The following is a 25,446-nucleotide window of genomic DNA, read 5'->3' as shown; positions in this document are numbered from 1 at the left end:
GTGTGGAACCCTGGGGGCGGCTCGAGGCCTGAAGGGACAGGAGGCTCGAGCCACCTGCCTGCCACCTGCACGCCCCCCCCCACCCCCAGAACACTCACGTCCCCCGCGAGTCGCACTGCAGGGGCAGGGCCCGGGCACCCCAGACCGCCCAGAGCAGCTGGGGGCCCCCACCACCCCCAACCGGGGTGAGGCCGGTGCTCTGGCCGCCAGGCCCCTGTCCGTGCAGGGGAGGGACAGCTGCCGGGGAGCGGTCTCGAATGACAAAGTTCGCGCAAGGCGCGAGGGCCAGCCAAGGGTCTGCATGGGCTGCGAGGGGAGGGGCCGCCCCAGGGCCCTGCAGCCCAAAAGTGCGCCTCCACAGCCGCCCTGCACCCGGCCGCCTCCTGTGCAGACCCAGAGCGGGGCCGCCTGGAGGGGAGGCAGGTCTGACCGGGATGCAGCCCGGCGCCCGCAGGCAGGGGAGGAAACAGCCGCTCTGCGCCCCGTCCCCTGTGAGGGTGACAGGCAGGTGCTGAGCGAGGCCACCTCCACGGCAGCTGAAGCATCTGCCGCCCTCTGGGCAACTCCAGGTCCCAGGGGCCTCTGCCCCCGCCTGAGCCGGGAGCATGCGGGGTGGGCTGCAGCCGCGTCTCTCCCTGAGAACGGCCCATTGGCGCGGCGCGGGCAGCTTGGTGCTGCTGGCAGAGCCAGGGAGTCCCCCGGGACCTCTCCCAGGGGCCTGCCCATCCACATGCTTTTTTCATTCCTAGCACAGCGGCTTCTGGGACACTCCGCCCGCACAGCCGCCACCGCCCGCACGGCCGCCACCGCTCGCACCAAGGGTCTGCGCCACACCCGCCCGCCACGCAGCCCAGCAGCCCCCTGTCTCCCCTGAGGGCAGCGCTGGCTCGGGACCCGCAGGACGACCCAGGTTTCAGGTGACCATGAGCCCAGCGCAGGGTAGTTCCCGAGCCCGCAAGGTGGGGGCTGGTGGTGGCAGCTGTCCCCTCGCCGCCCCGGGCCTCCGCAGCGGTGGCATGGGGATGGCATGTCAGCCAGTCCAGGGCCAAGTGCTGAGTGGGCCCCAAGCCCCGGGGCGGCGGTTTTCTAGCAGCTGGTCATCGCCCCGTCCCGGGCACTAGTCCCCAGGAGGCAAAGCAGGAAAGGCGGGCCCGGGGGCGGGCACCGTCTCAGCCAGGCCAGGCCAGCTGAGGGGGCAGGGGCCTCGCCGCTGCAGAAGCCCGGTGCCCGCCCACTTGCTCCTCGCCTGTGACAGAGAACAGCCTTCACGGTCCCCCAGAGCCGGGCCGCGGGGGACGCCGGCGCAGCCTGCTCCTGACCCCCAGATGGCCCGCCAGGGCCAGCGATGCTCCGGTCCCACAGGCCAGCCCCGCCCCCCCCAGGCACAAGCGGGGAAGCGGGGTCCTACACGATGCAGAGGACGGCCCCCAGCCCAGACACCAGCGGCCACGGCCTCGCCTGCCCGGCAGAGACCTGCCACAAGGCCCCTGGCTCCGCTGGGTCACGGCCACCACGCAGCCCGCGCAGACGTAGAAACCACAACGCCGGGCGCCGGGGTGCCAGGTCCGGAAAGATGCACGGGCTCCTGGTGTCTCCCACCACTCGCTCGGCCCTCGTTTACCAGGCACCCTGCCCAGGCCCCCATCCTGCCCCCCAAAATAGACTGGCCACTTCCCCAAACTCGGACGAGACCCACAGCCCGAGCCTGGCGCCTCTGCTCAACGCCAGGCACGTCGGCCAGCGGCCCCCGCGCGGGCACTCGCCGGCCTCTCGGCAACGGGGCAGGGACGGCGCAGGGGGGCGCCGGGCACGGGCGGCGCTGCCACGTCCCACCGGTGGCCTGGGAGCGGGGAGACGCCGCGCAGGGCAGACGCACGGCTGAGGACAGAGCGGCCGGGAGCTCCCCAGAACCAGTGGGGGCCACCAGGGCGCCATCCAGGGTCCACGGCGCCGACGCCGGCGGCACGAGGAAGCGGCGCACTGACAGGGCCAAGAGGACGTCGCAGAGCCACAGAGAATGAAGGACAGCCCTTCCGAGGGGCCCGAGAGCAAAATCGGGGATGCGCATCCTCCACGGGCCCCGGGGGCGAGGCTGGGCGCCCTCTGCTGAAAGGGCAGTTCCAGGCGGCAGGTTCTCACCAGAGGAAACCCTAAGGTGCATTTTCATGCAGAAGGAAGAGGAGTGAGACTCCAGTTCAGAGATGACAAGAAAGTGAAGGAGGGAACCTGAGGAGGGAGGAGCGTAATCCCGCATTAGCAGCGTAAAGCAATGGCAGGAACCTCTTGGGGCTTAAAAGGAAGACAAGACAAAGCAGCCAAAACTTAAAAACGCAAGGGGCTGGTCACGTGACAAGCTCCACGGGCAACAGCAACCAGGGAGAGCGCAGAGGTAGAATGGACTGCCCAGCGGGACGGCCGGAATGCAAACCGCAGCTTCCACAGCGGCCGCCGAAGAGAAACCGGGGAAGTTCCAAACTGAAGGGGAAACGGACCGCAAAAGTCAATGCAAAACACGGCAGGACAAAGAAAAACAAATGTAAAACTTGTGGGACAACAAGCACAGAAACACAACGGTAGAGACACGGATCCCACCGCCGTCAATTCAGGTAAGTGGCCGCCGACCGAGCGTTCCAGGTAAAACCATAAAGATCACCAGACTGCGTGGGAACAAACCCTAGACTCGGGTCGAATAACCCCAGACATGCCCGGACGTGTGAGGACACGGGAAAGCGTGAAGGCAGGAAGGTCGCCGGAGGCCGGCGCCTCCCGAGGGGCCAGCAGGGCGGCGCGGCTGCCGAGTTCGCGTCCAGACAGGAAGCTGCACCAGACCCCGCGCCACAGGCCCTAGCGGCCCCCCACCAGGAAGGCCGTGTGACCCTAAACGGGCACGCACCTGAGGACGTCGTCCCAGTGACCTGCGCCGGGCGAGAAGGTCCAGACACGGAGGGAGGAAGCAGGCGAGGAGCACGCTGGACCGCGCGCCCGGGACGCCGGCGGCCGGCCGGCCAGCACGGCCCTCGTCCGCATGGACGGGCCCCAAACCCGCCTCGGTGCGAGGCCCAAACGTCTACGGGCCTGGCGCCATGCCCACCGCCAGCTCTGACCGCGGCCCAACACAGTCAGAACAAATAATGGAAAACAGAGAAGCGACGAGTTCAGTGAGGGAACAGTAACGGGAAAGAACCCATACATTTGGGTGTTGAGAAAGTGTGAAATGCCGTCCTGTTGAAGAAAGAATATTGAGAAACCTTAAACTATTCTTAACTGAGGGAGTCTACATATAAACGCATGTAAAACGCAGCTAAATCGTAACCGACTTTGCAGCTATAAATGCTTTTGTGCGAGGAAAGGAGGAAAAGTAAAGAGCTGTGTACACATCCTGAGAAACTGTAACAAGAACAGCAAAGCAAACCTTCCATAAAGAATGGAAAGGAGTAAAGACAAGAATGAGCTTCCTTCTAGCAGACCGAGGAGCCCGCAGGGAGGGCAGGCACAAGGAGCTAAGCGGGCGGCAGCAGGCCCCGCGGCGGCCGGGAGACGGAAGAACAGAGCGAACGGCTTTAGGCCGATGACCCTGAAAATCTAGACAAGATGGACAAACCCCCAGAAAAATACACTTCCTAAACCAACCCAAAGGGGTGAAGAGCCTGTTCTACGTCCAAAGACACTGAATCGGGAGGCAAACTCCCTGCACCGCAGCCCCGGCGCAGGCTAGGGTGCGGGGGCGTCTTCCAGACACTCGCGGAGCGTGAAGCAGTTCCCAGTGCGCACGAACGCCACCTCGGCACAGCGGGGACGGCACCGTCATCCGCTTGTTCTACAAGGTGTCTTGGCGCCAGAATCCGGTAGGAGCAGCCGCGGACGGGGTCACCGACCCTGGGCCCAGGTGCAGCGTCACAAACAACTGTTCACAGCCTAAGCCCCCGGTGAGCGCACGCCAGACGCCACTGGGCTTCTGGGAACGGAAGGTCAGCGGGACCCCAGGCGACCCGCTTCCGTGTTTTCTGCGCCAGCAGCTAGAGCAGCAGCCCAGGCCGGGCGCGCAGTTGGTGAGGGCGTCGTCCTGCTGGCCCAGGGTGGCGGGTTCAGTCCCGGGGCAGGCACCTGCGAGAAGCCACCCCGCCGGGTGGGGCTCCGGGGGCTGGGCTTCGTCCTGCAATGCCACGACCGCCCGCTGGTTTGATCCGGTTCCATCCGGTTCGGTCCCGGTCAGGGCGCAGGCCTGGGTCGGGCGGTCCCGGCTGGGGGCGCGCCGGAGGCAGCGGGTGGCTGTTTCTCTCCCACACCGATGCTTGTCCCTCTCCTTCTCCCTCCCTCCCCATCCCTCCAAAAATAAATAAATACAAATTTTAAAAAAAGAAATGGATGGAACAGTAAATCAATGTTTCTCTCCCTTCCTTCCTCTCCCTCACTAGAATCAAGAAATAAAGCTCTTTAAATAAAAACATGTTTGATTATATTCAATATCGTGTCACGGTAAGTGCAGAATGACCCCGAAGGAGCAGCGGTCACACAGCCCCCAGAATCGCTACAACCGACCAGGACAATGACGTGGAAGGCAACACAGCTGGGCGCAGCGGAGGACAGTGCCGCCGCTTCAGAAAACGGGCCGTTTCTTGGGGAGCCGACACCCACCGACCTCCCTGTGGCCCGTCAGCACCGCAGAGAAGTGGAGGGGGCGTTCCACACTCTGCACCCGCGTGGTCGCAGCAGCTTTGAACACAAGAGCCCGGGCCTGGACACGGCCCAAACGCCTACCACCAGGAGCAGGTTCAGACAAAGTGCGGCTTGTTCTCGCAACGGGGTGGCCCGCAGCAAGGAAGGCAGCCTCCAGGGCGGCAGCGCAGAGGGGTCGGGCCGGGCCAGGCCCTGGCGGTCCCACCAGCCTGCGCACCTGAAGCCCACGGGGCCTGCTGGGGTGCTGGGCCGAGACGCGGACCTTCGTGAAAGGATGGGCACGCAGCTGTCAAAGTCCACGCCTCCAGCTGAAGGTCCTTCTCTGTGTGTGAACCGAACCTCCACGATGCCCCTCAAATGAGCCAAGGGGCAGATCCACAGGGAGGCTGCAGAAGAACACGCAGAACAACAGCACGCAAGCAGACCTCCGACCTCAGACACTAACGACCTGTGAGCCTCAACCGTGGGAGGTGCAAGGCTCTACCCGACGTCTGCTGGTACCGGGGGACAGGAGGCCCCCTGGGGATCCCGGGAGCAGGAGGCAGGGGAGCGTGGGTGTTGCCAGACAGACGAAGCTCAAGGCCCAGGGTCAGCGGGGAGGGGCACTGTGTCACCAGGAGGAAACCCACGACACTGAGCCCACCCTGCCCCGCCTCCCCAAGATGAAAGGGCAAGAAAGAAGAGGCATGACAGGCTGCACAAAGCCAAGAACGCGCCTCGTCCAGGGTCGGGGGTCCCAACACAGTCAGGCAAAGCAGGGCTGCCACCCCCAAAGCTGCTGCTGAGACTCAAGTCAGGGAAAGGAGAAACAAAAGCAGCAGCAGCAGAAAGAGGAATTCCGCTGATGAGGAAGTACAAGTGGCCTGCATTAGCGACCCGAGAGAGTCACGCGAAAACCACGCTAGCACTTCACACCTACAGACTGGCAAAAATTAACCGTCAGGCAGTGTTGGCAAGAAGGGCCCAGCGGGCCGGAGCTGGCACAGCGCTCGGGGACGCTGCCTGGTAGTGACGCTGGGCACGCCCCCAACCCCACCGCAGGCGCGGGCTCACGACAGGCCCGCCCCCCCCGCCCCCCCCGCCCCCGGGAGCCGGGCCCGGGTGCCGGCAGCCGGACGGCTGAGAGCGGCCACACCGGGCACCCAGGCCCAGGGCCCCCAGCGGAGGAGAGACCCACGCGGCTCTCGGACAGGGTCCCTGCACAGCAGGGACCGACGGCAGTGCGGACGCCACTCAGAAACCCAAGGGATCGGGCAAAACCGAGAACAGAGAAAATGGGATCCCTTTCCCGTAACCCCCCCAGGGCACCGCGGGGCCCAGCCTGGCGAGGACACGCACGCGCGAGGAACAGCAGGGCCCGAACCACCTCCGGGACGGCGAGCCCCCAGCTCTGCACCGGCCCACTCCGACGGGCGCTCGGACGGCCCGGGCCGGCCAGCCCAGGCCCCCACCTGCGCACCGGCCCTCCCCGCGCACACACCAGGCGGGCTTCCTGTCGCCGCTCCACGGGGGACAGGCCCTCCCGCACCTCCCCTCCCAGCGGAAGCTCCGTGGCCTTTCGTGGAGCCCAGGGAGCACTGGAGAGGCACCGCACTGGCAGGCCACACGCTGCGCCTGGGGGCGCGTGGCCAGGAGGGGGCAAACACGGACGAAGAAGAGGGCTCTGGTGGGGTGCAGCCACGCCAAAGGCCCAGGGTGCTGGTGACTAGGCAGAGGGACAGACAGGAGAAGCCCGGGGGAGAGGGTCCGGGATGACCCCTGTCTGGGAGACCTGGCGCCGAGGCAACTGCCCAGACAGGGAGGGGAGAGGAGGCCAGGCAGGGGGAGAAGCTCCTGCGCCGGGCTCGGCGGCCCACCCTGGGCGCGCAGCACAGCCAAGCCGCGCCCCGGCGGAGCAGACCCTCTGCGCGCCCCACACCTCGCTCGGAGCCACGTGACACCTGTTGAAGGAGCGGAGGCAGGGTACGCGGCCCCCGCGGGGCCACGTCCGGTGCAGGACGGCCTCCTGAGGCCCCCCCAGCAGCCCTTCCAGGGAGAGCGCTTCCCTGCAGCCCCCCTGCAGCCCCCGTGCTCCCTGAGAACCAGGCCCTGGGACGAGGGCTGGTCCCCCCCGCCCCCACCACACGCGGCCGCGGCCGGGGCCTGCGGCTTCGTCGGCAGGGAGCACGGAGCGGGAAGGAACCCGCGGAGCTTCGGGCTGGCAGGAGGACCAGGGAAGCGGGGAGAGCGAACGCAGTGGGGCTGGCGGGCCTGTGGAGAAGCCTCCTCCAGCTGTTACCACGGGCACGGGGCTTCCCTGCGTGGAAGGGGAGCGTCCCTCGCGATGGCAAAATTGACAGCATGATGCAAAGAGTAGTGTCGGCGGACGAGCAGGCAGCTCCACATTACCGGGCGCAGCGCAGACGGGGAAGGAGCCCGCGACCGGCCGGCACAGGGGAAGCCCCCACGCCCAGGGCTATGGACGAAGGATGTGCTGGGTGAAGAACAGTGTGGTCCCGGGTCTGTTTGTCCTCTGCACAGTGTACCCTGAGGGCCCCTCCCAGGCCACTCGGACTTCAGTGTGGCTGGATGCAAAAGGAACTCCGTGCTGCCGGGGGGAGAGGAGTCACCCTCGGCGCACTCCACCAGCACATCAGTAGGCGGGTGCAAGGACGCCGTCTGGGAGCCAACCAGGTGAGAGCCCGGGAGACGGGGACCTGGGGCTCCATCCGGCTCAGGAATTCCTCTCAGGGAACGTTTGTGCGTGCCCGAGGAGGGGCGCAAACGCCGTGGTCCCCGGCGCGAGGTCCCGTGTGGAGATCCCGGGTGGCCGGTCCCGGGTGGAGGCCCCGGATGGCCGGTCTCGGTGGACGGCCTCGGGTGGGAGTCCCGGCTGGGGAACCCAGCGCGAGGTCCCGGGTGCCCGGTCCCGGGTAGAGGCCCCGGGTGGCCCGCAGGTGCGCGCGGGAACAAAGCGGCCGGACGGACGGCGGCGTACCTGGGCACGCAGCTGGGGCTGGAGCCGTCCACCTCCCAGGTGGCGAACAGGTTCATGGGCACTGGCGTGTTCAGCGCGGCGGGCGGGCCGGCCAGGCCCAGGCGGCCCCGCTCGGCCATGGCGCCGGCCCCCCGCTCCTCGGCGGCCTGGGGCTGCGGCCGGGCCGCGGACGCGCGGCGGCGGCGGGCGGCGGGCGGGCCGGGCGCGCGGAGGGCGGCGGCGCGGTCACATGGCGGCCGGGCAGCTGGGCTGCCGGGCGGGCGGCGGACAGGCCCGCGGGCGGCGACGAAGCTGCGGCCGCCCCGCCCCGCCCCGCGCGCGCCCGCAGGCGCGCCCGCGCCGCGCGGCCTCTGGGCTCCTACAGCGCCGCCGCCGCCGATTGGCTGGGCGGGCGCGCGCTCACCACTTCAGGCCCAATTACGACCCGCGGAGCGCTCGCCGGAAGTGAGGTTAGAACACGCCTTTCTAGCCGGCGGCGCGCGAGGCATCCCCGCCCGCAGCCCGCGGGAGCGCGCGCCCGCGCCTGCGCACAGGCCCCGCCCCGCGCGTCCCGCCCCGCCCCCCGGGAGAGGCCCGGCGGGGTCCGGCGGGGCCCCGGTCCGTTTAGGGGCGAGCTTTCTTATCTCCACGTCCCGCGCCCCTCCGGGAGCGCTCGTTGTCCCCACGCACCAACCTCGGCTTCGGAGTCTCCCAGTCCCCCGCGCATTCCCGGCGTCCCCTGGTGCCCTTCTGTCCCCTTGCCGTTCCCTGTGTCTCCTGCACGAACCCCCTGGACCGCTGGACCCCTGCGCCCCTCCTGTCCCCCGCAGGGCCGGGCGGAACGGGCGGGCAGACCCGGGGACGCCGTGCAGCTGGGGGACCTGTCGTCGGAGGGGTCTCTGCATGCCGGGGCCCTGGGGCGCCCCCCAAGCTCAGGGTGTGAGATTGAAATCGCCTTTCTGCCCGAGCCTCCTCATTGTCCAGCAACGCCCTTTCTGCACTTTTTACATTGGACAATGGAAAACAAACGTCTGGGGCAGGCGCCGCTCCTGACCGCGGCTCACAGTGGACTTGGGGACCCAGGCTAGTAGGAGGCAGGGGCAGAGCTGACTAGTGGGCCCACGGGGCAGGGAAGCGGGGGAAGGCCCTGGGACAGGACATCGAGGTTTGGAACCCAAGGAGTCCCTAACCCCCACCCTCTTGGCAGTGGTTCTGGTCCGTCACCAGATGCTGAGATTTAGGAAAGGCTTTCCTGGCACCTCTCCCATGGCTTCGTACCCACGGGATGACACAGATGCTTCTCTCCGTTGGGTCCTGTTGTCTAGAAGCAGTTTTACGGAAACAAGTCGCCCTTTGAGGGGACCTCCTTCCCCTGCCTCCAGGTTCACGTCCCAGAGCCCCCGGGAGCCCTTTCTCCTGCAAAGGGCCCGCCCGGCCTCCAGCTGTGACTCGTATCTGGAGCGAAAGCGGCTGCGCTGCCTACAGCCGGGCGGCTTTGGCGAGAACAAGAGGATCTGTGTTTCCCACGTGCCGGGTGGGGGCTGACAGCGCCGGGGTCTGCCTGCGCAGCCCGCTGACCAGGCGTTGCCGGGCGTTGCTGCGCCTGCCGCTGGCACCTGCGGGTCTGGTACCTGCGAGATGGGGGCGTTCAGAGAGCGGGGCAGTCCCTGGTGAGGACAGGCGCCTTCGGTGACAGCTGGAGACAGGCACCCAGTGACCTCAGCGTTGGGCACGCGGCCTTGCGGGACAGCGCGAGGGGCCGGGGGATGGGCCGCCTGCCGCTGGGTCTGTGCGCCAGCATCTCCCCTGGGCAGCAGGCGCGGCCAGGGGTGGAGGGAAGAAATGCGGGTGACTGACCCGAGCACACGGGGCTTGGTGCCGCTGGGCCCTCCTCCGCACCGGGCACCCATGGGAGCCCTCCCTGGGCGTGACAGCCCTGTCTCATCCCCACTTGACGGCTGAGGAAACTGAGGCTCAGGAAATCACGCAGGGAGAGGAGCCAAGGTGGGGCCACACAGTCTGGCCCAGGGGCCCGCCCCCAAGTCACCGCTGTGGTGAAAATGCTTCACTTCTTGTGCGAGGCAGGGACGCAGACGCAAAGACGTGCCGTGCACACTGTGCCGTGACGCTGCGTGTTCGTCTTTTCCAGGCGGGGCTCTGTGCACCCCAGGACGTCAGCGGCGATGAGGCTGGGCCTTCGCTCTTTCCCAGGTTGCTGCCGTGGACAGGCTCCGCGTCGGGGGTCCGGGTTCCTTTTCTGGCCAGAACCTCTTATGTGCGTTGCCGCCCCCTGTACTTGAAAGCGGCTGTGTTTACCGTCCCCCAGTGGGCTGTGGGGCGCAGGGTGGTGCCGTGCCGGGGGGACGCCCCGCCCAGGGAGCCTGGCATGGGCTGGCGCACCCCCCGACGGCGGGCAGCACACCTGCTCTTTCCCGTGGCTGTGTCCACAAAGCAGGAACTTGCTCAGCGAGGACCCTCCCTGGACAGTAGGGTGGGCATGGTTGGGCTGGAAGCCAGAGGAGGGTGTTATCCAGAGCCCGGGGGCCCAGGAGGGCACCCTGAAAACCTTTGCTGAGAACCTGACGTGTGCCACCTGCCCGCCTCACTTCTAAATGAATGAAGCCTCAGCCCCGGCTGGTGCGGCTCAGTGGATTGAGCGCCAGCCTGCGAACCAAAGAGCCGCAGGTTCGATTCCCAGTCGGGGCACAGGCCTGGGTTGCGGGCCAGGTCCCTGGTAGGGGGCGCATGTTTCTCTCCCTCTCTTTCTCCCTCCTTTTCCCTCTCTCTAAAAATAAATAAATAAAATCTTTTTTAAAAATGAAGGAATTAAAGCCTCAGACTTCCCAGGGGTACAGTAGGACCCCAGCTGTGTTGGAGCCCCAACTTCTGGGGGACGAGGGCCTGGCCTGCAGCCCCTTCCCTGAGGTCCCACGCACCGCCGCTGGGGGTCCTCCGTGGGCAGTAGGGGCTCTGGCAACTCACTGGCCGATTCAGCCAGGGGCGGGGGTGCCGTGGCACCAGGGAGCCCACCCCCTGCAGGCAGGAGGTGGGCCCTGGGACCGCGAGGCCCGCTCCAGGGCGTGGGTGCGCAGTGGCACCCTCGCGCACAGCAGGATCGTGCGCACAGAGTGGGCGGGAGCCAGCCACCTGCCCGGGCGCTCTGCCACACTCCCGTGGGGAGGCCCGTGCGCTCCCGGGCACTGTCGCCATCCTCGGAGGGGCTCCAGCCGGTCGAGCGAGCAGCCAGGACCCCCTGTGGAGCCCAGGCACCCGTCGCCGGCTGGATGGCCCCAGCTCCTGGCGCTGTGTTGCCTCCTCTCCCTTCCAGGAGCAGGCAGAGGAGGCGGCGCTGGGCGGAGAAGTCCCTGTGCAGTCCATGCTCCTGGCAGACGGTCACAGCTTCAGAAAGCCCTGGATGTGGCCTGCATCACCCCCACCCCCAAGAGGCTGAGCCGCCGTCACTGCGGGGGGACAGGAGCTCCCTGAGCAGCAGGCGCAGCATGTCACGGGCAGTGCCAGGGAGGCAGCCCCCGCCCGCACCCCGAGGCTGGCTGCGGAGCAGAGCCCCCGGCGTGTCGGAGCCGCCCCACGGAGGTGGAGCGGGACCGCGGGCCTTTGGCCCAGGAGCTGTGCTGGTGGGCACTCGCCCCGAGGGAGCCCCCCGTGACCCGCCTGCTGACGTGGAACACAGGCGGTGACCCCAGGCGCCTGGGGCTTCGGGCTCTCCCGACACCTGTCCCCGGAACAGTGCCTGGCGCCTCCCTGGGTGCCCTGCCACCGCCCTCGGCTGCTGACGGCCACCACGGGAGCTAGGGAGTCTACGAGGAGCTGCCCGATGGGACGGCCCAGGCGGCCTCACGGAGTCACCAGCCTGAATCAGGGCGGCGGTCAGCCCGGAACACCCTGAATCCCACACTCACCGTGTGGCCTTGGGGACCGCGAGCCAGGGCCTCAGCCCAGAGCTGCTGGTTAGGAGGGCCCTGGGCGGCAGCGGGGCGCAGCAGCAGTCCTCCTGGGGGCCCCCATCCCCCACTGTGCAGGATTGCCACCGAGAAAGAGACCGAGGCGAGGGATGGCAACACCAAAGGGAACAAGCCAGCATGGGCTGGAGGTGAGGGCACCAGCCAGGAAGGACGTTGGGCCCTGCAGGTATCACCACAGACGAAACACAAGCCGGTTCGAAGTAAACACGAGGAGGGAGACGATGAGACAAAAACCAGGCGGAGGGTAAGTGGAGGCAGCCTGGGCCCCTCCCCCCGGTGTCCGGGTGGCTGGGGAGCAGCTTCCCACAGCCCCGTGTCTGGGTCCGGTAGACGGCGCCTGCAGCCCTGGGGGCCGCACCCGCGGCCCGAAGCTCTGTGGCCGAAGCCCGGCGGGCGCCCTGCCGGCGTTGTTTGTTCCAGGGCTTACGGAGGCAGGAGCTTCTCGCCGTGAGTGGGCGCAACGTAGACATGCAGGGGGAGTGCAAGGGCCCACACTGGGTGCCACGCCGAGGGGACAGGCGACACCGAGTGGGACAGGCAGCGCGCGTGGGTCGTCCACCCCAGAGCAAAGGCGCGCCGGGCACCCCGCCGGCTCCGTGGGTTTTCTTCGACCTGCGCAAATCCCATGGCCCTCTCCAGCCCCGACCGGTCGCAGCACAGCAGGGCCCAGCAGGTTCCAAAAAACACCCCCAAGGAGAACTTCTACAGATAAAGAAATCAAAATTTGTAAAGTTTAGTGGATGGGTTAGAAAAAGCACGTCAGGTGCAGCTGAAGACAGAGCCAGTGAAGCGGAAGACAAGCCTGGAGACAGGAGCCGGGTTGCAGCACTAACAGGAAACGCGCGAGGGGTCAAAAATGCGGGCACAGGCGCTCCCTGTTCTGGAACCAAAGAGCTCAGGCCGGGGGAGGCCGGCTCACCAAGGGGAACCCTCGAGTTGTTCCGCCTCAGGGCAGGGCGCCCTGAGCAGGCGAGCCGAGTGAGCGCCAGGTGTGCAGGTCCTCCGGCCAGACCCCCGCCCCGCAGGCACGGAGCCGGCGGAGGGGGGGAGACCGTGGGAGGCGGGCGGAGAGGTGCGCACGGCGGGCCCATCGGCACAGTCAGGGCCTTGTGCCCCATCCTGCGTGTGTGGTGGCATTCCATGGTGGGGGGCGCCGTCTGCTCCCGAAGCAGGAGGCGGGAGGCCTGTGCAGAGGTGCATGTGGGGCGGCGTTTGGGGGAAGAGCCGGCGAACGGGCAGGCAGAGTGGGTGCGGGTGTGAGGGTGTGAGATGGAGCGGCCCAGCTGGTCCCTGCGAGGGAGGGCGAGCAGGCGGAAGGCGAGAGGGGGTCAGGGACAGGCACGCCACGCCCAGGAGGCAGGCGGCGGTGCTATTGACCGGCATTTTAGTAACGTGCCGTTGGTAGATAAAGAGAGTAGCGTGTTGGGAAAGTCCTTCTAGGAAACAGGTGGCACCACCCGTGCGGGGCCGGTATCGGGGACGGACCGTGAGGACCCTGGGGGACGGGAGCAGCGCGGAGAGTTCTCCGCCCCACAGCTGTGCTGGACCAGGGGACTGGCCCGCCTGGGAGCCCGGAGACAAGGGAGCCCGAGCCCTCCGAGGCCCCCCAGGTCGCAGGTCCCTGCGCACCTGTCGACCGAGTGAGGTTCACCTCATGAAGGAGACGCTGGGCCAGAGGCGGGAGACCTGGCACCTGCACCACCGGCAGGCGGGAGTCACGTGCAGGGAGAGAGTCTGTTCAGAACAGCAAAAGGAAACGAAATTCTGGGAATCAACGCAAGAAGTTAGAACATGTTAAAATCCTCCTCGGGTTTCCTCGGCCCCTTCCCCTGCCCCTGAGCTGCGCTCTTCATCGAAGCGCCAGTTTGGGAGCAGTCAACGACGTCTCGGATGCTCCCGGGAGTTGACTGTGCACGCGGCCAGGGTGCTTTTGCAACAGAGGGGAGAGGAAGGGCCACACCCACTGTGAGGGTGGCAGGGCGGTGTCCCCATGTGCAGCCCGCGGGGGCGAGCGCAGGGCATGTGCAGAAAGGGCGTCTCAGCCATTAGGCAACAGATGAGTTACTGGAAAGTGCTATCGGGACAACAAACGAGACTTAAATAAAAGTCGTCACCCGAGGACATGCCCGCTGACTCCAGAGAGAAAGACAGGGAGGAGAGAGATGTTGACCGGCTGCCGCCCGCACATGCCCCGACCGGGGATCGAACCCGCAGCCTCCATGGTGCCCAGGGACAACGCCCAGCCAGCCGAGCCGCCCAGCCAGGGCAAATGACCAGAGGTTTTTTTTGTTTTGTTTGGCGTTTTTTTCCCCCTGCTAAATCTTTACTTCACTCCTTACACCAAAATAAATTCCAGATGGAGCAGGAATTTAATCATGAAATATGAAACTATAAAATTGCTAAAAAATTGGAAAAATAGTTTATCATCCTGGAGCAAGGGGGCCTTTTATACATAAGCCACAAACTGGGGCGGGGGGGGGTTGCCACCGTCGTATTGAAAGACTAATTTTTACAAGGCAGGGATAAAAAAGAAAGGACCCAACAGAAGACTAAAAAAGACACGACCCCCATTTCACATCCACGATTAAAAATTAAAACACGAATTTACAACCAAACATGCTGTACGAAAAATAAAGGTAATACCTCAGGACACTTGGCGACAATCGGGCCCTTGAGGTCTCCCCGTCCGCGGCGTCTGCCGGGGCCACGCGTCCTCCGCCCGCCCCACGCGCAGGGTGGCCCGGGGTGGGCGGCCGTGTCCGCACCGCGGGAACGGCGAGTGGAGCTCGGCTCGACCTGCGGCCCCGCTCACTGACGGACGTCGCGAAGGCCACGGCTCCCGGCCCACAGGCCGCTGCCAGGAGCCCGGGCCCTGCCGGGCCAGGAGTGGTCGGATTTCTGCGTGTTCGTCAGCGGGAGACGAGCCCTGTCAGGGCTGGGAAAATGATGTTCCTGGAAAGCATGCAACATGGCTGCGGGCCCTCCGTGTCCTGGAACCGAAGAGGAGGTCCCTACACGGAGCCGGCAGGGGGCAGCGTGCGGCTCATCCTGAGGGAGCCGGGGCGGCCCGCGCTCTTGCCCCGCTCTGGCTCTCAGCCCCCCCGCAGCGGCACAGCTTCGAGCCCCCACCAGAGAGCTGGGTTCCGCTCCTCGAGGCCCAGGGCGGCGGCCGGCGGACGGGGAGCCCGCGGAGCTGGGTGGGCGGCCCGGGCTCCGCCACCCCAGCCTCGGGGCCTGCACCACCTCTGTCTGGCCACCGGCTTGTCCTAACTTTGGATCGGCCGATGGGGCTCGGCCATGTTTCTGGGCGTGTCTGTGAGGGTGGTCCCAGGTGGGTCTGCATTCGAGTCCACGGGCCCAGGAAAGCGGGCCGTCCTCTCGGGTGGTGGGCCTTCTCTGATCAGTCGAAGGCCTGGAAGAACAAAGAGGAGGAGGGACTGGCCCCCTTTCTCCTGTCTCCCTGCCGAGCTGGGACGTCTTCTGCACTCAGGGCCTGGGCCCTCGGGGTCTCAGGCCTTCAGACTCACACCGACCCACTGCCCAGCCTCCCTGGTCTCCAGCGGGGGGCGCTGACCGTGGGGCCTCTCCGCCCCCCAGCCACATGAGGAATCCCCATAATGAAGGTCCTCATGTGGGTGTCCTGTCGCTGTTCCCGCAGAGCCCCGGCCACTCCCAGGACTCAAGAGGCTGGCGCTGCAGTTCACCAGGAAGGGTCCCCAGTGGCAGTGCCTGAGACGCTGCCCTGCATCCTCTCGCTCATGACATGGTGGCGGCAGTGACTCCGGCCTGGCCAGCCCTGAGGTCAGCCAGGAGAGGGCCGCACAGCCTGACGGAGCTGGTGCCCGGAAGCACCACATGGAGTCAGCGGTGCCATCGTTGCTGTCACCACGCTTGGGAGGAAGGGGACTAACCTTGCTGGCATTTCGGTGTCTTGCCGAGGGCCACGACCGAGATGACACAGGTCCCTGCCAGGGTGTCGGAGGCTCCGGGCCGCAGGGCTGGCGCGGGCGCCGGGCCTCGCCTCGGCCCACCCGAACGGGGCCAGGTGTGCGCCTCCCTCGCGCACACGCCAGCAAGAACCCCAGAGGGACGACACCGTTGAAAGTGAAAAGCGCCAAAAGCAGGAGAGGGTCCCCTGGGCCGAGGAGGCCGTCAGAGTCGAGGACGCCGTCGGGAGAGCCGCGCCGTGTGCGCCTGGACGTGTCCTGCGTCTCTGCAGCCCCAAAACCACCACCTGCAAGGCGACAGGCGAGTGGGAGAAAACGTCCGAGACGTGGTGGAGGCCGGGGAGGCCCAGGGCCCTGCCGGGGACAGCAGCTGCATGGAGCAGGGAAGGGCCACTCAGAGGCCGGTAGAGGGTGGTGGCCGCAAAAGGACGCAGGGGACAGATTCCCACGGGTACGGCTCCCCACGCGACTGCCGAGGACTAAATGCCAGGGTCCCTGGGTTGGCGCTGGGTGGGAAGCGGGTGCCAGTGCCCCAAGGCGCACTGCCAGGCGCCTGCAGTGGTGCCGGTGCCCTGCACGGAGTGACCACACAGGTGGTCCAGAGGTCGCCTGCCGACAGCGCCAGCGGCACGTGCCCGGAGGCCCTGCCAGCTCGGCCCCTGAATCAGCCCTGGGCAGAGGAACAGGGTGTGGGGCCGGCGGCCGTGCGGCCACCCACAGACACTCCCGGCCGTGAGAGGCGGTGAGTTTAAGAGTGGCTACAAGAAACAGGCTCAGCGCGATGCTATTTGGTTAACAAAACAGGCATGTAAATGCAGGTACATGTAAAGGATTTACATGTAAGGGGTTACACATGTAAAGGCCCTATTTTCAAGTGCAGGAAAAAGGCCGAAACATTAAAATGAACCCAGAGCGTTAAGAAATGACCTCTATGGTGTGATTCAGTTGCCTTAGGTTTTCCTTTTGCTTGTCTTTATTTCATATTTTCTCTGCAATGAACATGCATAAATTGTGTAATAAAATGAAGGAAAATAGCCCCGGCTGGTGGGGCTCAGTGGATTGAATGTCAGCCTGCGAACCAGAGGGTCACCGGTTCAATTCCCAGTGGGAGCACACACCTGGGTTACAGGTCCCCAGCAGGGGGCGCACAAGAGGCAACCACACACGGATGTTTCTCTCCCTCTCTTTCTCCCTCCTTTTGCCTCTCTGTAAAAGTAAATAAATAAAATCTTTTTTAAAGAACGAAGGAAAATAGCCCCGGCCAGCGTGGCTCAGTGCAGCTCGGTTGGAGTGTCGTCCCATAAACCAGACAGTGGTGGGTTCAATTCCCCACCAACGGGCAAACCTAGGTTGCCAGTTCAGTCCCAGGCCGGGGCACGTACAAGAAGGCAAGCAATCAATGTTCCTCTTTTTCCCTTGCTCTCCCTTCCTCTCTTTCTAAAAGCAATCAATGTCCTCAGGTGAAGATTTAAAAAAATAGGAAGGAAAATAACCCAGGCTCCCTCGCCACCTGCTCCCCGCAACAACCCGAGCCCGTCTTTGCTACGGCGCCCAAGGTAACATCCCTCATATCAAAGAAAATCACACAAATCGCGCTGGCTGGCGGGGCTCAGTGGACAGAGTTCCGGCCTGTGACCCAGAGTCGCTGGTTGATCCGGGCCAGGTCCCCAGCAGGGGGCGCGCGAGAGGCAACCACGCACGGATGTTTTCCTCTTTTTCTTCCTCTCTTCCCCTTGCAAAATATAAATAAATAAAGTCTGAAAAAAAAGAAAGGTAAACCCTGACATATTGGTCAGCAGAAGACGCTCACGGATGAGTCACAGCAGCGGGCACCGGTGGCCGCCGGGCCGCGAGGCCCTGTTCAGCTCAGCGCTGTTCAGATCAACGTAGAGACGGTTTCTGGTTATCCTTGGGGTTTTCTTTATTTTCCTGATGTCTCACAATCGGCAACAGTGATTTTGGTCATCTGGGGTCAAAGAATAAAGTGGGGCCCGATGGAGGCGCCCGGATACCAGGTGCTGAGCTGCAGCCGGAGCAGTGGCGGGAGGGGCAGCGCGCTTTGGCGCAAGCAGAGACAGCGCCGCACGCAGCGGGCTTCTGCGATCTGCGTCTGCGGGCGTGGGACGCGGGCGGGGGTTCCGGTCACAAGCGGAGAGGCCGCGGAGTCCAGCGCAGGCCCGGGGTTGGCCCCGCTGGCGCTGCCGCGCAGGGGAGAGAGGGAGGGCAAAAGCCACTGGGCCGGCGCCTGGGTGGGGGGCGGGGCAGGAGAGAGGACTCAGAGCGAGCTCAGGTGCCGGGACTGCCGCCCCCCAGGAGAAGGAGGAGATTCTGAGGGAGACCCAGAGCAGAAAGCAAAACGACACACAAACAAAAACGGGAATGCGGTGGGGACTCGAAACTGCGGGAGGTGGGGCGCAGGGGACTTGGTTCTGTTAAACAACCAAGTCACACAGGGAACGTCCAGGCACTGCGACAAAGTGAGAGTCACCCTGATGTAACAGCTTGCGCCCTACAAAACTGGGGGCGGGGGGCGGGGAACAAGCCCCAGCTAGGCTGAAGGCAAAGTATGGTAAAACCAGGGTAGAAATCAATGCAATAGAAAACAGAAAAACACTCAAGAAATCAAGAAACCAAATGTGGTTCTTGAGAAGGTCAGGAAAACTGATAAACCTCTAGGCTGATCAGCAAAAAGAAAAGACAGAAGACAAAAATGACCGATGTTCGGGACAAGAGTGTGAGAGGCACGGGAGGAACATTTAGCTCCTGCCTTCGGATGGTGATGGTTTCATGGACGTAAACACTCGTCAAACTTACCAAATAACCTTTGGCTCAGAGAAGATTTCAAAGTGAAACTCACAAATTATATATTTCATTCAGTGCAGCTATTAAGTGTCAGGCCTCAGTAAAGTTGTTCAAACAAAACCACGAAAGTATTGTGGGGAGAAATTTTAAAAGACCCCAATAAAAGGCAAGGAAAACAAAATGACAGGCACAGGTATCAGAAGGGTCACAAAAGATGGAGTTCAAGGCTTGCCCGGGAGCAGCCCTGGTGACAACCAGACTTTCAGTTTGGCCTCTGGCAAGGCCCCGCAGAGAAGACAGAGCCCTGCCAAAGCCCGGAGGGGTCCCCACTCCACTCCGTCCGACCCCGTGGTTGCGTCCAGGGGGGAGCCCACTCCACTCCGTCGACAGAGGAAAAACTAGTTCTCTCTGAAGAACATGCTGCCTCCGGAGCCTCCCCGTTTCCCTCGCCGTGGTCACGTTCAGCCCAAGTTCCAGGTGTACCAGGAACAAGATCATGTAAACTGAGAATAAACAGTAGGCGTAGCCCCATGGAGCACCAGGTTGTGCCATTACTAGACGGAGCCTCTCAAATGCAACATGTATGTTCCAGACACATGAAAAACACAGCCGAAATGGACACTTGCAAGAGGGTTGGGTTTGGAAGCTGATGACACAGCAGAGAGGACACGAGACACTGGGAACAGCAGGTAGAAAACACCCAGATGGAAGCTTGAATGGAAAAAGAAGAAAAACTATAGAGGATGCAACCATGTGGGATGGTGTAAAAACCTAGCACAGGTGCAACTGGAATCCCAAAGGGAGCGGAGTGGGTGGCAGCCGTGCAGAAGCCACAGCTGAATTCCATTAGCTTGAGTACTGGGTTGGCCAAAAGTCCTTTATGTCTTTTCTGTCCGATGGCTCTTATAGTGCTTAGTTGTCTTTAACGTCATCAAAACAATTGTCAGATTGTATCCTGACAGCTGTCTTATCGGTATACATTAAAAAAAAAACTTATCAAAACTGGTGAATTTTTTTGTTCTAGTTGGTGTGGCTCAGTGGATCGAGCACCGGCCTGCGAACCAAAGGGTCACTGTTTCGCTTCCGCGTGAAGGGCACAGGCCTGGGTTGTGAGCCAGGTCTCCAGTAGGGGGCGCACAAGAGACAACCACACACGGATATTTTTCTCCCTCTCTTCCTCCCTTCCCTTCTCTAAAAATAAATAAATAAATAAATAATATTTTTAAAAAAAAATCAGTAACCATGTCCTCTGGTGAGGATAAAAAAATAATAATTTTAAAAAGTTTAAAGAAACTGAATTTTTGTACAGCCATTTAAATATTGAAGATGGAAGAAGATATGCAACATTTTTGGTGTAGTATGTTTTATTATTTCAAGGAAGGTAAAAACACAAATTAAACACACAAAAAAGATTCGTACAATGTATGGAGAAGGTGCTGTGACTGATCAACATGTCAAAAACTTTGGTCTGCCAAGTTTCTGGGTTTTGGCCAAATAATTTTGTGCTGTGGGGCTGTCTGATGCCCTGGAAGGTGTTTAGCAGCGCCCCTGGCCTTTGCCCGCTAGAGGCCAATAGCGGGAGACAGCTGACATACTCAAAGCATCCAAATCAATGAGGTTATTGGTGAAAATTAAGAAGGTGTCTTTTATTTTATGGAAAAAACTAAACATTTTTTGGCCAGCCCAATAAAAGAAATTCACCTAGGAACATCCTAGCCAAACCGCTGAAAATAGAAGTTTTAAAGGTATCCAGGAAAAAATATGGTACATTATCTTCAAAGTGCAACAAAAGGACACAAAGCACTTTTTGGAGAGAAATGATGGAAGCAAGGAGACAGTGGAATGACGTCCTTAAAGCACTCAAAACAGTGACAGCCAGCCTCCAGTTCCACACTGGGCACCTGGGGCGCGTGCCCCATCCCTCTGATCTCCCCGCTGTCCGCACCAGTGTCCCCACCTCCGAAGGCAGCTGGGGAGCTCGACCACCCTGCACTCGGGCTGCTGGTCACGCTGCCCACTCTCTCTCTCTCTGCCCTCACCTCGGAGGTACCTCCTGGCACTGTGGATGCTGTTGCTCCCCCAGCTGGGGCTGAAAGGGCGGGCTCCCTCTTCCGGGCGCCCCTGTTGGGGGCCACTTTGTGCGGTATCGGGGACTGCAGCCCCAGGTGAGCTAGGCCCTGCCTGTAAGCCTCGACTGGAAAGCCAGGAACGCTGGGAGGCACAGGGAGCGATAGTAACACCCAGGGTCCCCTGGGAGACCTGGCCTAAAGAGGGCATTATGTTCACTGAAGCTTGCTCTGCTTCCCACTGCCCTGATAAGCACAAACTCGAGTGTTTAGTCTCAAAGCAGGAGAAAAGATTCCTGAACCCCTGCACCTTGGCTTAATGACCATCTGCTGTCAGTATGTCTGACAGACCCTAACCCAAGGCTGATCTGTTATCTGTTCTTCTTGTTGTTGTCTGTAGCCCTCCGACGTGGGCTGACAAGCTTTGCACCACGGTGTATCCCCCTGCACAAATCGTTCTCAATAAAAGCCACTTCCGAGAAGGGCTCGGGCATTCCCCACTCGAGGGCACCACCCCGCTGTGTCCTGACAGGCCAATTACATCTGGTACAAATTATTTCTTCTTCTGCCGCGGCTGGGAGGACTCTGCCGGACGGGAACCCCCTTTGCTCCTCTGCAGTGCGGCTCCCTGGCGCCCCCCAGGCCCAGCAGGGTTGTCCACCCGCTTCCCGCCCCGGGATGGGAGCCGAAAGCCTCTGCTCCCACCGCTCCGCGGCGCCGGAGGCCACTGCCCGGTCTCCCTGGGGCCTGCGTTGCTGCGGGCCCAGCCGGCCGCCTGGTGCTCTCCTTAGGTTTCCGTTTTCTCCTAGCGTGTCCCCACGGCGAGGAGCACCTCTGCCAGGTAGCGAGCGGCTCATCGAGGTGCCTGAAAGCTCCTTTCCTACGGCGGGAGTAAATCGACGTTGCAACTGAATCGCGGTGAGTGTAAGTCCTGTCAAAAACACAGTCTTGCGCATTTCTTTGTACAGTTATTCCCAGGCACGTCCTGGGTGCTGGGGAGTCTGTGAATGGCACGCGCGGGGCGCGGGGGGCGGCACAAAAGGTGCCGACCACGGTGGCTCAGCGGGTTGGGGACACACGACAAGGGTGCGCGTCCGGCCCCGGTCAGGGCGCCTGCAAGGGTCAACCAAAGGGTGCATAACAAGTGCAACAACAAATCATCTTCTTTCCCTCTTCCTTCCTCTCTCTCTAAAGTCAATACATAATTTAAAAAATTAAAAAAAATCTGAAGATGCTAGGCCTGACCTGTCCCCTCCCTGCGTCTCCATTAATTAAAAAAAGTGGCTGTTACGGGTGGCGGGAGTTCCATGGCAACAGACACCAGAAGCGGGGCGCGCATGGCGATGCCCGGGCACGACAGGAGCAGGTCTGGGGGTCTGGCGGAGCCGTGGGGCCCAGCCACGGACACCGAGGCGGGGGTCGGCGGTCCCGGGCCGGGGTCTCCCCCTTCCGTTGGTCCCTGAGACTTGCTTCTCAACCCCGCCTTGGGCCCTGCTCTGCAGGCGGCCCCGTCCCCGCCCTTGGGCTCCGCCCTCAGCTCCTGAGCCAGTCACAGGCCGCCCTCGCCGCTTCAGGCGCCTCGGGTCCCCGCCCACCGACCCGCCCCCGCCCGCGCCCCCGCCCACAGTCCCCGGGCCAGTCACAGGCCGCGTTTACCTCTTCAAGTTCCTCAGGTCCCGCCCACCACTCCTGCTCCGTCCCCGGACTCCGCCCACAGCTCCCGGTCCAGTCACAGGCCTCACTCACACTCCCGGTGCGCCCCGCAAGCCCCGCCCCTCGGTCGGAGCCGTCGCGCGCCCCGCGAGACCCGCTGGTTCGTGGTGCCGGGTTCCTGTGGCCCTGCCGGGGCTCGGAAGTCGCGGATTCGAGTCGCCGCGTCTCTGCCTTGGCCTGCTGCCTGTCTCCGTCCCGGAGGCGCAGACGTTGCTGGCGGCGCGGCGAATCTGCCGCTGCGAATCGGCGGGCGCAGCGGCGGCGGCGAGGCCTCGCGAGAGTCCGGGCGCGGGCGCGGCGCAGCGGCGGGCCGGGCGGCGCGGCGGGCCGAGCGACCGGAGCAGCGGGCCGGGCCCGCGGAGCCGCCGAGATGACGGGCCGCGTGTGCCGCGGCTGCGGCGGCACGGACATCGAGCTCGACGCGGCGCGCGGCGATGCCGTGTGCACCGGCTGCGGCTCGGTGCTCGAGGACAACATCATCGTTTCCGAGGTGCAGTTCGTGGAGAGCAGCGGCGGCGGCTCGTCGGCCGTGGGCCAGTTCGTGTCGCTGGACGGTGGGTCCGGGACTGGGGCCGAGGCTGAGGCCGGGGGAGCCGCGAGCTCTAAGGGCTCGACCTCGGGGTCGTAACGGAATTTCCGACCGGGAGCGATGTGCGACGGCTGCGGGCCGGGGCCGGGGCCGGGGCCGGGGACCGCGGCGCGTCCGCCCCCGGGACTACCGCGCGGCGACGCTGGTCTTCGGGTTACGTGGTGGGACTGGCGCACGCTCGGCCTCGGGGATCCGCCGCGAGAGCCGCTGTGCCGTCGCTCTCCCGCCCCCGGCCCGGCCCGACCCGACCCCAGCGGTGCCGCGGAGCAGACTCCGGAACTAGAGCCGGAGCGTCCGCCTCCTCGGGAGTGTCGCCCGGGAGGTGGCGCGGCCAGCGCTGGGCGTGCGGCTCGGCAGCGTCCGTCCGGAGCGGGGCCACCGCGCGTCGGAGGCCACTTGGGACGGTCGCCAGTTTGGGTATCACGACTAGGGCTGCAGACAGCGTCGTGGGGGGTTTCCTGCGTGGACGGACGATTTCTCTTCTCCAGGTGGTTCCCCGGGGTGAGGTCGCGGGCCGCGGTGTCACGGGCCGCTGAGGTTTAACTTCACGCGGGCTGGCCTCTGGACCCCTGCGCTGCACCTGCTCCTGGCGCCCGGGTCCCACCTGAGCCTCGGGGCGCGCGTTCATGTGTTGAACGGCCCCCTCGGCCCCTGCGGGAGCCTCCATTCGCGCCTCCGCTCACTTCCTGTTCGGTGGTTGGTTTTGTTGCCATTGAGTTTTGAGCGGTGTTCACCTGTTCTAGTGACTCCTTTGCTGGCTCTGTGACTGGTAGAGCAGGAGCTTCACGTTTTGACTAAAAGTTTTACGTGCAGTCCAGTGGATTGATCTTTCTTTTCTAGATCATACCTTTTTGTGCACATCCTGGCCCCATGTCACGGTGTTTCCCTTCTAAAACTTTTGTTCTTCTAGGCTTTGCGTGTAGATCCATGACCATTTAAAATTTTGTTTTTATTTATTGATTTGAGAGAGAGAGAGAGAGACGTTGACTGGTGGTTCCCCTCGTGGGCGCGGTTTTTGGTTGGCTGCGGGTGGCGCGCGGCCCGCCGAGCCCGCCGGCCAGGGCAGGCTGTGGCCCCTCGCGTTCACTTAGTACGAGGTGGGCTGTGCAGGGGGACGCTCGTTCTGCAGGTGGGCGTCCGGTTCCCGCACCGCTTGCCGTGGAACTGTCCTCTCTGGACTTGCCTTTGCCCCTGCGGCCGCGGTCACTGGGCTGAGCTTGGGGGGCCGGAGGCTGGGCCCCGGCTGTTCCCTTGGCCCCAGTGCCCAGCCTTCGCCCTCACAGCGCCGCCTGGCCTCCTGCGCATTTATCGGCCGCCTTGAGGTCAGATGTCCTGAGTCCCCCGCCGGCGCCCTCCTTGGAATAAGGCTGTGTGTTCACAGACACACACAGCGCGGAGCTGTGGTCGGGACTGTGGGAAACCTCTTGATGAGTCTGGGGCGATGTGACGTTTTTCCTGTGCTGTGTCCTCCAGTCCTGACCACGCTCCAGTCCTCTCTGCTGTCTCACCAGTGTTGGTGGCTTTCGGCCTAGGGGTCCTGTGCATCTAGGTAGACACCCAAGGTCCCCGCAGAAGTATTTAAACGACATTATTAAACATTTAGTTTCAGCCCTGGCTGGTGTGGCTCAGTGGCTTGGGTGCTGGCCTGCAAACTGGAAGGTCACGCGTTTGGCTCCTGGTCCGGGTCACGCCTGGGTGCGGACTGGGTCCCGGCAGCGAGCGGCAGCTGACCAGCGCATCTCTCACACATGGACGTTTCCCTCCCTCCCTCCCTCCCTTCCCCACTCTGTAAAAAGAGATAAATAAAATCTTTAAAAGATGTTTGTGTTGAGTTTTTCTTTGCCAGTACATAGAGATGTGGTGGGTGTTTGTTGTCGGCACGCTGTACTTGCTAGTGGCAGGTGTTCACAGAGTCCTTGGGATTTTCCACGCGGGCAGACGTGTCGACTACAGACCAGGGCTGCTTGACCTCTTCCTGTGTTTCCCGCTCGCTGTCCTCTCAGGCCGGCAGCGTCCGCTCCCCACTCGACCGCGGGCAAGCTGGGGCTTTGGCGCCGTCCTTTACCTGTGAAGGCGAGGACATTCCCCTCTGCCCCTAGTTTGCTGAGAGTTTGTCGTGAGTGGGTGTTGAAATTTTTTGGATGCTTTTTCTGTATCATCTGATACAATCGTATGTTCTCCCCCTTAGCATGTCAGTGTGGCAGACTTTTGCCGGCTGAACGGGCTTGGCCTTCCTGGGGTACATGCACCCGGTCGTGGGGTGTCATTCCATGTGTGAGTTGCTGGATTCGATTTGCTAATATTTTGTTGAGGATTTTTATGTTTGTATTCATGTAGATATTGGCCTGTAGTTTTCTTGTACTGTCTTTGGTTTTGCTATCAAGGCCATGCGCCTCAGATAGTGACTTGTGAAGTGCTCCTTCTCTTCTGTTTTCTGGAAGAATTGTGTGGAATGGGTGGTGTTTTTTTCCTCGAATGTTGGGCAGAGTTCACAGTGTAGCCACCGGGGCCAGGGTCTCTTTGTCAGAAGGCTTTTGACTACAGATTCTGTTTGTTCTGCGGCTGCAGGTTATGGCCACGGATTCGGTGGTCCCCATCTCCTGGGCGCGTCTGTGGCCTCGAGGTGTGGTCCACTCGATCGCAGGCTGAGCCCCCGCAGGTAGAGTTGTTGGTACTGACCTCTCGCCGTCCTTCCGAGGGCGCGGGGTCTGCG

The 25,446-nt window shown here is 63.2% G+C and overlaps 2 protein-coding genes across 8 annotated transcripts in view; one reads left to right on the top strand and one right to left on the bottom strand.

Annotated features, from left to right (window-relative positions):
• The window catches only part of PACS2 (phosphofurin acidic cluster sorting protein 2), a 34,374-nt gene extending 26,427 nt beyond the window's left edge, over window positions 1–7,947 (bottom strand). For 6 of the 7 annotated variants that reach the window (XM_054567791.1, XM_054567789.1, XM_054567787.1 and 3 more), the window contains exon 1: window positions 7,655–7,866. In XM_054567791.1, the coding sequence (XP_054423766.1) occupies window positions 7,655–7,773 (119 nt within the window). In that variant the 5' untranslated portion in view covers window positions 7,774–7,866. Of the gene's footprint in view, window positions 1–7,654 lie in introns of all 7 variants that reach the window. The other variant, XM_054567794.1, reaches the window with a different exon arrangement.
• A 14,499-nt stretch (window positions 7,948–22,446) lies between these two features.
• The window catches only part of BRF1 (BRF1 RNA polymerase III transcription initiation factor subunit), a 34,510-nt gene continuing 31,510 nt past the window's right edge, over window positions 22,447–25,446 (top strand). Inside the window, exon 1 of the mRNA XM_054567783.1 lies at window positions 22,447–22,698. Within this exon, the coding sequence (XP_054423758.1) occupies window positions 22,515–22,698 (184 nt within the window). The 5' untranslated portion in view covers window positions 22,447–22,514. The remainder of the gene's footprint in view (window positions 22,699–25,446) is intronic.

The sequence above is a fragment of the Pteronotus mesoamericanus genome, unplaced genomic scaffold (assembly GCF_021234165.1).
Source record: "Pteronotus mesoamericanus isolate MK-2021 breed Mesoamerican mustached bat unplaced genomic scaffold, CSHL_Meso_final contig_192, whole genome shotgun sequence".
In the NCBI taxonomy this organism is placed as follows: Eukaryota; Metazoa; Chordata; class Mammalia; order Chiroptera; family Mormoopidae; genus Pteronotus; species Pteronotus mesoamericanus.
The sequence above is the reverse complement of the archived record's forward strand: the minus strand, read 5'-3'. Positions and strand labels throughout refer to the sequence as shown.